The sequence below is a fragment of the Anabas testudineus genome, chromosome 24, assembly GCF_900324465.2.
Source record: "Anabas testudineus chromosome 24, fAnaTes1.2, whole genome shotgun sequence".
Taxonomy (NCBI): domain Eukaryota; kingdom Metazoa; phylum Chordata; class Actinopteri; order Anabantiformes; family Anabantidae; genus Anabas; species Anabas testudineus.
This window is the reverse complement of record NC_046632.1, coordinates 13,135,352-13,145,732: the sequence shown is the minus strand read 5'-3', so window position 1 is coordinate 13,145,732 and position 10,381 is coordinate 13,135,352. Positions and strand designations below refer to the sequence as shown.

Below are 10,381 nucleotides of genomic sequence, written 5' to 3'. Positions count from 1 at the left end.
CAGCAGTTCACAAGTTGTTATAAAAACCCATTTTATTCAAATGTTCACCAATACAAAAACAAATGGAGAGCATCTTAAATTCAACGTTTTCCCGTTCTTAGCTCATTTTCCGGTAGTGGTCATGACGTGTGCTTTTACAGCTGCAGGGACCACAGAGAGTCTGTGGGTTTTGTCAGACACACTTCAAAAGAAGACTGGATGTTTGAGGACAAAAACATAACCATGTTTACCAGGAATGTGATAAGAAAATTAATGTTCACTTAACAGAAATACATTGGAGTTGAGTCCAAAACCCTGAATAAATAACCCTGTAAAAATATCACATTCTTGTTGTAGTTGTGCACACTCTAAATTCTGTGTCCACTTGGCCAACCCACATTCAACACTTCAAAAACAGGACTGTAAGACTGTTAAACTGACAGCTTTACTACAGACTTACTTCCCACAAAATGTGTGTTGGCTGTATACATATAAAAGTATAGGACCAAGAGATCTTATCTGGCAACAATGGTCCTGGGTGTCTGTCAGCAGCTACCTCTCTGAATTATTTCAGTCAAATAATGATGTACTGTATTTATACAAAAGCACACGATGCGGTCAGCACCTGCAAACAGAAGTGGTGAACGTAGCCTGACTGAGGGGGGGGAGGGAAAGACATGACCTGAAGAACTGGTGCAAAATGAGAATGAGCAGAATCTGCAATTACAGTTTGTACTGATAGGAACTTCGTTTGGGGTGACATAATTGTGCTACACTATTATACAACATGAAAGGAGGGGAATCGCTTCATTCAGTGGTGATACTTATTTGACAAGTCCAATCTTCTTTGCCTCTGTTTCATAAATGAGTAACCGCCACATCTTCACAATGAAGACTTCAGCTTCTTCATCAAGAACCTGCACAGAAGTAAAAGAAAATAAATAAAGTAATTAAAGTGAGAAGATAAATGTGCTTATCTTACACCAAGGTTACATTTTTAGATATCTCTGTGTTTGATCAAAATACCCAAATATATTGAGTTTACTTCTACAAACAAAATCGTTTAGTTCAATCATGTATTTCAGAAAATACATGCATAACCATTGACTAAATGAAAATGTGTTAAGAATTGGTATTTCTACTCAAGAAAATGAGTGAGGTGTAATTTTAAACCTGTCCCTATCACAGACCTGACATTAAGAGGGTAAACATGTCAGACCTGAGCCTGCATGAGCAGAATATGGACATCTGTATTCAGCCACTGCAATTTGTCACAACACAATGACAAATGCTCTACTGGGAAGGTTATCACCCACAGAGTTGACCCTGCAACGTCTGATTATTTAGAGAGAACTGACCATCCCCATTATTAACACAGTAACAGTGAGAGGTTACATATCCATTACGTTACTCACCATGGCAACATCATCCAAGATACTCTGTGGCATACTGTGAGCCATCACCTGAGAACAAAGACAATTCCATCAGTTTCACCATTTCACTCCCTCCAAAAGCCAAAAGTCATATGTTTAAAGGCAAAACATGATGAGTACCTTGGAGCAGACAAAGTCCACTAATGTTGGCTCTTCCTCCCCAATGTACTCGATAATCTTTTTATTGATCCAGGGCCGAACACGTCGTTCCATTAATGTCTACGTAATAAAATAAAAGCACACATTTTGTTTTGTAAGTGGTATTAATATCATCTTTCTGAATGACTAACATTTGATTAGGATCAGCAAAAGTGAATCATTTTTTTCTGCTTGCTCCATAAATATCAAGCTGCTCAGGGTTCTGAAAACAAATTGTGAAAATGCTCAGTGATTTGAATTAAATCATTTCTTTAATAATCCTAATATATATAATCTTTATTAAATCATGTCATCATGAGCTACTCAAGGCCAACATTCCTAATGATTACCTCACCTAGCTTGTCTGCTTTAAAGGATAAAAAACATGAGTTCAACTAAATGCTTACCGTGTCGACCATAGACCAGTCCAGCGGGTAAGAGAACAGCTCAGGCTTTGCCGTGGGAATCTTTTCAATCAGGGTCTTAATGTGTTTGCGCTTCTCTTCAGAGTTTGCTCCTTTTATGCTGGAAAGCCCAGCACCATCCACCCCAAGGCTCTTGTCATCGTCGTAATCCAGGGGCACCAGTTTCCTTTTGCGGGGCTGTTCATCAGCCTCCTCGTCATCAAACTTGTCAAAGACGCTGTCCACAGGCAGCTTCTTCCGTTTACCTGCATTTGGTTGACTGGGACTTCCTGTGGCCCCTGAAGAGAACATTTACAAATGATTGGATTCTGTGCAGCAAAAATTACAATTGTCTGAGACCAGCAAATATTTTTTCTGAAATATATAAAAACCTAAAAAGACTTATCATAAATCTTTGATATTTGACTTTGTCAGTCATAATTTTTCATGTACAATGCTCTCTTAGTGATGCAATATATCTTTGTAAGTGAGCAATCATGATAAGAATGCTTTCTACACTCAAATGAAACATACTAGCCACAAAATAAAATAAAAGAAAAAAATCAGTGAAGAATTATATACTGTGTGTTGATTGTTGCTCCTGTCTAAGCTCTTTTTCACCGACATGCATCAGCACATTTAAAATAAAATTGGATGTACATTAGTTTCCTTTAGCAGTGGAGTTCTTGACCGTGCTAGTGTGAAATTGCTATTTACCAGCTAATGTAAAGCTCATTAATCTGCCAGTTATTTTCATAATTAAAGCTTTTGTTTATACAGTGTCAAAAACTGTTAATAAAATAGTTTCCTAGAGCCCAAAGTGATTACTTGTTTAGTCTATATTCAAAAACCACATTGACTCTGGGACTTTTACTGATATTCAAAATGGAAATTACATTTCTAATAACTATCCTACTAATAGTTTTAGTTTAGTTAGTTGAGATCTTATACACATTTCTGTCCGACTCACCCAGTTTGAGGCTGAGGCCGATCTTTGGCCGGTGTTCTTCCTGCGGTAGCGCATCAGGGGGTGAGTTTTCGTGAGGGATGATGATGCCACAAGGCGACTCTTCTCCAGGTGTGTTGGGAGAGACGTTGCCACTGGCTGACGACACCGAAGGTGCTGCTGTGATTGGCCGCATTGTGGGCTTCAGGCATGGTTTTGCATCAGGGTTCTCTTCATCATTCTCAAAAGTATCGTCTTCACCCTCCTCTACCTCATCATCTGAGGGGGCGAGCCGTGAGCGGGTTGGTTCCCCTTGGCGTTCCCGGTGGTCTCGCGAACCCCTGTGGCGTTCCCGTTCCTCCTCAGGCTCTGGCTCTTGGATAATGGGTGGCTGTCTGAGACGCTCCTCCTCTTCCTCCTCCATCTGGACCAATAAGAGGCAGATATGAAGAAAATAAACATCCAATTGCTGTATTTTACAGAAAAGAAGGCCAGTAGACAATGAAAATTGCACATTCCCGATGTGCAGAGATGCAGAGAGACTCAGATGATAAAGTGACCTTCACAAAGACAACAGACAGCATGCTCACTCACTGCAGATACTCAGACAGACACACACACATACACACACATTATTATAGACAAGCATACCCTGCGTAGCTCTGCGTCTGGATCTGGATGTCCCTCGTCTAACAGCCTCTGTCTGATCTCCTCCAGCTCCTCCTTCTCCCTCTTCCTGTCACGCTCGTCCACCTCCATCTCCTTCTCTCGGTCTCTGAGACGCTTCTGCAGCGCACTGCCCCTAGGGGTCACACAAAATATAACAGCATTCAGAACAATGGCCATAGCTGCAGTATTGCATCTGCTACACTTGTGCGGCATAGCATCTGCTGTGACTTTTTGTTATATATATTTTTTAATGTGTAGTTGTCAATGAAAGAGTTATACTCTTCATAATTCACATCATATCTAACACTGTATTAATTTATTTTGCACCATATTTGGCAGATCATACTTACAATCCTGTTTAGAAGTGCATTAATTTAAACATTACTTGGTCCAAATAAAGATTATATATTTTTTAATGTTGCTCACCTGTAATATTTCGGATCATCTCTCTCATCATCGTAGTCTTCAAGAAACTCTTTCAGCCGTTTGCCCTCTTTCACCTGAAGACATAGGCCCATGCTTAACTTCCTTCATGACCGATATCCTCACTAATTTCTATACAGCTGTTCAAAATAGGACCCCTCAATATACAAATGTCATCACTCACCATTTCTCTGCGACGCTCATCTTCCCTCTCGCTCTCCTTGGCATGATCCCGCGCCTTCTTCCTCTCCCTGAGCTCCCAGTTTTTTAGACGCTATAGTCAATACAAGTAAAGTAAGGTCAGGTAAGCCACAGCAGAATTCAAGGTTATCCCATAAAACCAAGCTCAGAGAGTAACACATGAAATTTTATTTTTACTAAAACACAGAATAGTGATATTTACAGATTTATTGCGTTCCCCTCTCTTTTTGAAGTTTCCATTTCTAGTCTTGAACCTCAATATTTACAGTAATTTAGAAGGTGCTGTCCCACCACTATTTTACACTATGTTTAGAACCATAAAAAAAAGACATCTGAAGACATATTTCTTGTGATAAAACTAAACTATATAGTTATGCTGCAGTTTCCAACCTTCCTGTTCACCATAATGCTTGCTCCTACCTCCTGATAGGCTGCTTCCTTGTCTCTGAGTTTCCTCTCCAGCTTCCTGCGTTCATATGCATCCTCTTCATCCTCTTGGTCTCGCTTCTTTTCTCTGTCTCGGTCTCGACTCACCTCTCTGCAAAAATAAGAGTCAATAAGTAACAGAATCTCTTCCACAATATAAAATGTGTGAATATTTTAGGTCTTACAAACATGTCAACCATTGCCTGTACATGCACAAATATTTTTGAACAGAGGTTTAATTATTGGAAATGAGTGAAAAAAACCTGTGGATGGAAGTGAAGCAAAATTAGACGGAATGTTGAATATATTGTGACCAAATTCAACCGTTGCTTAAGAATATTATTCATTAATATTTGCTTGTTAATATGTTAGTACTTTTACTTAATTCATTGGCTAATTACAAACACATGGTTGTTTTTGTTAATGTGTTTTGAGATGCATGACAATCTTCATAAAACTAAACACTGTTTCTGTTTGAAACCACTGACATTAGGTATTTTTTATGTTTACCTGGATCTGCTGCGGTCAGCGCTCCTTTCTCGGCTTCTGTCCCTCTCCCAGTCTCTTTCTCGCTCTCTTTCTCTGGTCCTACGATCACGATCTTTGTCCCTGTCTCGTTCCCGTTCTCGCTCTCTTTCCTTCTCCCGTTCCCTCTCTCGCTCCTTCTCCCTCTCACGATCACGCCGCTCTCTTTCGCGCTCTCGCTCTTTTTCCCGTTCTCTCCGTTCCCGCTCGAACTCAAGCCGTTCCTTCTCCCTCTTGTCCTTCTCCTCTTCCAGTTTCTGCAGAGCAAAACACAGACAGGTTTAGCCGATGCCATACAAGATTCAGTGAGTTTTTGCAGTCACTTTTTTACTGTGCACAGATCAAGTGGTTTCCAGATTTGGAGAATTTTGCGGTAACATGCCCTATACTAATCAGTGCAAACCTTGTAAGAAAATCCTAACTTGCAAAAGACTCTCTCCCACAGAGAGATAGCTTCATCATACATCTACAGTTATATGGTGCACTTTGAATTTCAATCTTACTACAAACTACAATTTAGCAAGAATATAACTGGAAACCACTTCAGTGGTCAAAAAGATCTGTGGAACATGTTCAACTTGAGGCATTCATAACGAGAAAAAGGCGCTGCAAAAGACAATGCTTTTTCTCTCCTTAAGAGTCCTCCTTTCAGAACAAGGAAAACAAAGACAAAACAGGCGTCAGTCTTTTGTTGAACTAGTTGTTTGTGACTTACAGGTGTTGAACTATGGATTCAGCCCTTCGCTGCCCCTACAAGCCTTTTAAGTTAGGCCTGGGAGGAAAGCAGGTCACACGGTATACAAGGGAAAAACGTTATGGGATTCTGTCTTGCTTAAGCATCATCAATATTATCATCATTAGAAAAACAACAACCTTTCAATGTCATTCTCTTAAGTTCTATATCAACAATTGAACAAAATGGACATAATTTACATTTCTGCATAGATAAATGAAATTGTAGAAGCGGTCTTACCCCTACAGAAGTCTTCAGCCGCTCTTCACGACTCATTACTCAGACACACACCACAACTCTGCTATTTTCAGCATACACGCAAGGCTTTAAGGGCATTTGGTAAAACTTACAATTTAGGTCTTAAACAGCAGCATCCTCATCCTTAACACAAAATGCTAAACAGCTTGCATTTTTTGCACTGGGGCACTTTTGCCCTTACGCAGTACAACAATGGACAGTAAGCAGTAAATCTTAAATCAAGCCTTGGGTGTACTGAATCTCAAGAGAAGGAAACTTTTGAGATGGGAAAGAATATGGGATAAGAACAGCAGTCATTTTAAAACTGATGTAGCTTAGGTTAAGTACTATTACTGATTACTCATGCTCCTATATTTTCTCTTTTTTTAATATTTAATGTCAGATGTACATTTTTGCATATGTTATGGTTTACTTACCTCTGTGGAGTCTATCAGGACTCCTGATAACAAATACTCAACTTACAATATGACAGTTATTTTATTTTTAATTTTAACACAATTTTGCCATTCAAGTCAAACAATCCACTAGACACCGCATATCTTAATCATTGTCCATTATCTTTTATATACAACATGCATTTTTAGAGCATCCAAATGTTAATTTGTGTAGTTTTGCTCTTTTGCTGCTTTTGTTATATCTCTGATGTAGTTTCAACAACATTTCATGTAGTTTTTTTTTTTTTTTTTTTTTTTTAAGTAGAGATAACTGTGTACTTCAGGTTTCTCCTGTACAGATTTTGAACAGATGCATGAATACACTAATCTATCTTAGAGAAGGTATCAGGCAGAGAATGACACACTGGCAGAGAGCAAGAGATGCAAGAGAGAAATCACACAACACATACAAAGATCACGTACCTTGTCAGTCTTCAGATCAGCATGCCGCTGTGGAGAGGGCGCCCCCCCACACTAGCATAATAAAGCCTACAGCCAAAGTCACTGCAGTGGTTATTGAAAAGAGTCCTTGTGCTTCAACATGAACACCATTAAGACAGACCGTCATTTACAGAGGACTCATAAAGGTTCACTGACATTCCAGCTTTTGGTGGATTCACCAATGTGGTCATGAATTCAGGATCACAAAGTAGGAAAGAACCTTTGTAGTGTCAAATGGTTGGCTGAATAAAGAGCATCATATGCCCACTGCCACTGAAGTGCAGTTGCCCCTATGTGAGTCCTCAAAAGGGGGACGCCCAGTTTATGTATAAAGTAAATGAAGGCTGATACTTACATCCTATCCTCGCAACTTTTTCCAAAGCTCTGAGATTCATCTTGCTTTAGTCACCATATGATCACTATCATAATGGTGGGGTTTAATGAATAGATTAGCTTTTAAGTAACTTTACATTGTCTCCATGCATTTTGTGTGATGAATGAAGAATGGATCTAAAATGATCACAGGTGTCAAATCAGGCCTGAGAAATTGACAAAAATACTAGTTGTCTGCCTGCTTATGGCGTAGGAACATTATACATGAAACATTTCATATATGGGGCAAATTAGTGTTGGGTAATGTAAATTTCAAGAAGAGCCAATTTGTTGCACAGTAGGCATGTTACTGAGATCAAGAGAAGCTTAAATGTGTTCAGTAAATGTGAAACCTCTAGGGGTGAACTATGTGAGCAGCTGCTGTCCAAAACCTGTAATGTCAACTACAAAATCAAAGGAGCCACTTTACCTTGTGAGTGTCACGAAATTTACTAATTTCTCTGGAAATCAGGTCTCTCTTGTCCTCCTCCATATCAATGGTGTTAATGTCATCCTTTAAAAAAGCAAAAAAAAGAAAAGTCAGTTTAGTCTCCAGTTTAAACAATGTTCATGTTCATGTTTAAGCTCCAACATCACAAAAATAGATATGAAAACGTAGCAATAAAGGTTAGTATACCTCTTCTTTTTTCTCCTTTTTTCTCTTTCGTCGCTGTGAGTCTTCATCCTGTGAGGGCGCATTGAGTTCGGCAGCATATTCCCGCATCAGTCCATCAATAGCACCTTTAATTATCTGATCCTTCTTCTTGGTCTCCTCGTCTAGAACCTCCTCCTCATCATCCCCTCCTTCAGTCTTCTTATTCTGCGAGTACATGAAGAAAGTACTCAATTTTAAGATCAAATTTAGTCACTGTAATAAATAATTACTGCACTTGTGTGATCAGTGCCTGGGTCAGTTAATACCATATGGATCAAACTTATAGCCAATAATTCCCTACAACAGATCCCTACCCCATTGGCAGTCTTCTTCTTGGCCTTCCACTCATCTAGCTGGGCTTTTGTCTTGGCATCTACCTTCACCAAGAGGTTTTTGTCTCCAATCTGTAGGTCATGTAGCAGCCGTAGTGCTCGCAATGTGGACTCTGGCTCTTTGTACTCACAAAACCCGAAGGCTGGAACAGACATGAAAATGGTAGATTTGATACATTAATAATACATTGAGCTATTTCCTATTGCTTTTGTTTAAGTTAAACCTTAAAACTGGAGATAGCTATGTGTGAAATTATTTCCTGAACCAAAGATGCAAGAATATCACTTGTAGTTTGCTTTGGATAAAAGCATCTGCCAAATGACTACATGTAAATGTAAGATGTGTGTATTGTGAATTACCTTGAAGCTTGCCAGAGGCTCCTTGAACTCTCTTCCAGCTGAGAACAATTCCACATTTCTATGACATGGGCACAAAATAATATTATTTATATTTTTAAATTGATAGTTGTATTTATTATTTTTGCAAATCTTCTGCTGTCCCTTACCGCCAGCAGTTGTCTAATCAGCATGTCTGAAGCTTTCTCTGATATGTTTCCCACAAATACTGTGGTAGTGGGACCACTGCTGTCATCATTGTCTTTGGCTTGCAGAGCAGCAATGTCCTTCTTAGGAACTGCAGGTTTACTAATCACTGGTAGAGAAGACACCATCACTGGTGTGGGGGTCATGATGCCCATGTGAACTGGGATCATTGGAGCTGCTGCAACCACCAAAGAAAAATGCATCAATTTGGGACAATAAATCATTAAATACAAAATCATTAAATACTTTGTAGTAGTTGACATTGTTGTTTTTCTTAGTAATCTGTTGACACAAACATGACACTCTTCACTCTTATATAAATAGTATATTCAGCATCACAGCAAATAAAGCTAAAAAGGCGGTCTAACAGGTAGGTTCTTACCTGAGGGGAAGCCAGCATACTGAGGGGGGATCCCTGGAGGTGGCAACAGCGGCCGATTTAAATGAGGGGGAAAGGACATCTTGGGTGAACCGGACCGACCTGGTGAAAAGCAGTGACACCAATTAGCAATCCTGATATAGTTACTAAACTCATTTCCTTCAACTAATGTAAAATTTAATTACAACATTGGAACGAAAGTTCATGTTCACACATATGTAATACTAGCTTCTTTCGTTTCAGAGACTAACATTGCCATGTTGGGCCACTGATGTGGCGAACCAGTTTGATATCAATTTGAGACTTTGCTATCCAGCTGGAATGCTACTGCAAGTTAGCTTAGTTTGTGAGCAACGTCCACTTACTTGTTATCATTAAGAATCACGGAGGATACATTATTTTATCAACGATACATTCGTAGCTACACAGTTCAACCAAAAATCGAAGTTACCCAAAACTAGCTTAGTTAGCTAAACATAGCATTAAGCACGCTACCGTACCCGGCAAAGCTAACATTAGCTACAGCTGGTGTTACCTAACAAGCAAAAGTCACTTTAGCGGAGCAAATATGAGTTGGGAAATAGAAATATGCTACAATATACCTACCCCGAATCAGTTGATGTACCAAGAGATTAAAAAACAACCACAACAACCTTATAAATTAAGAAAATATTCGGACCGTTCCGTGTTGGTTTAGCACACGGGCTAGCAACGGACCTTGAAAAACATTGACGCAAGCGCGTTACGTGCCACAGTGTAAGCGCGCTTGTTTTGCTATGACGGGATGTGGCCGCGGGACGGAGCTAGACACAGGGACTACTGCTAGTAGAAGTAGTTAGTTAATGTATGTTACTAACGATAACAACACTTTTCATCACCACTACTGGGATTATCAAGAAGAAGAACTGCACGGAATTAGTGTTAAAGAATTATTTCTATATTCAGTGTACTGGTGTATACAAAGAGAGGCATTCAGACAACCAATGATTGAAATGATTAATCATCATCATATCATGTGTATATGCATTGTTCAAGTGGTTTTCATAATCATACTTTGTCTGTAATAACTTTATATTTTATTATAGTGTTA

General features: G+C 39.3%; 1 protein-coding gene across 2 annotated transcripts; it reads right to left on the bottom strand.

Annotated features, from left to right (window-relative positions):
• Positions 1 to 14: 14 nt before the first annotated feature.
• On the bottom strand, positions 15 to 10,042 carry rbm25b (RNA binding motif protein 25b). 2 transcript variants are annotated; one of them, XM_026341231.1, is made up of 17 exons: positions 9,898 to 10,042; positions 9,295 to 9,393; positions 8,876 to 9,090; positions 8,730 to 8,787; positions 8,352 to 8,512; positions 8,020 to 8,202; positions 7,813 to 7,896; positions 5,130 to 5,401; positions 4,614 to 4,731; positions 4,177 to 4,266; positions 3,996 to 4,069; positions 3,552 to 3,702; positions 2,925 to 3,324; positions 1,958 to 2,253; positions 1,533 to 1,631; positions 1,395 to 1,442; positions 15 to 896 (listed from the first exon to the last, which is right to left on the bottom strand). In XM_026341231.1, the coding sequence occupies exons 2-17, from the start codon at positions 9,371 to 9,373 to the stop codon at positions 804 to 806; spliced, it is 2,421 nt and encodes an 806-aa protein (XP_026197016.1). In that variant the 5' UTR covers positions 9,374 to 9,393; positions 9,898 to 10,042; the 3' UTR covers positions 15 to 803. The 2 variants fall into 2 exon arrangements, with proteins under 2 accessions (XP_026197016.1, XP_026197017.1); XM_026341232.1 differs by having other exon boundaries at positions 8,876 to 9,087.
• Positions 10,043 to 10,381: the final 339 nt, after the last annotated feature.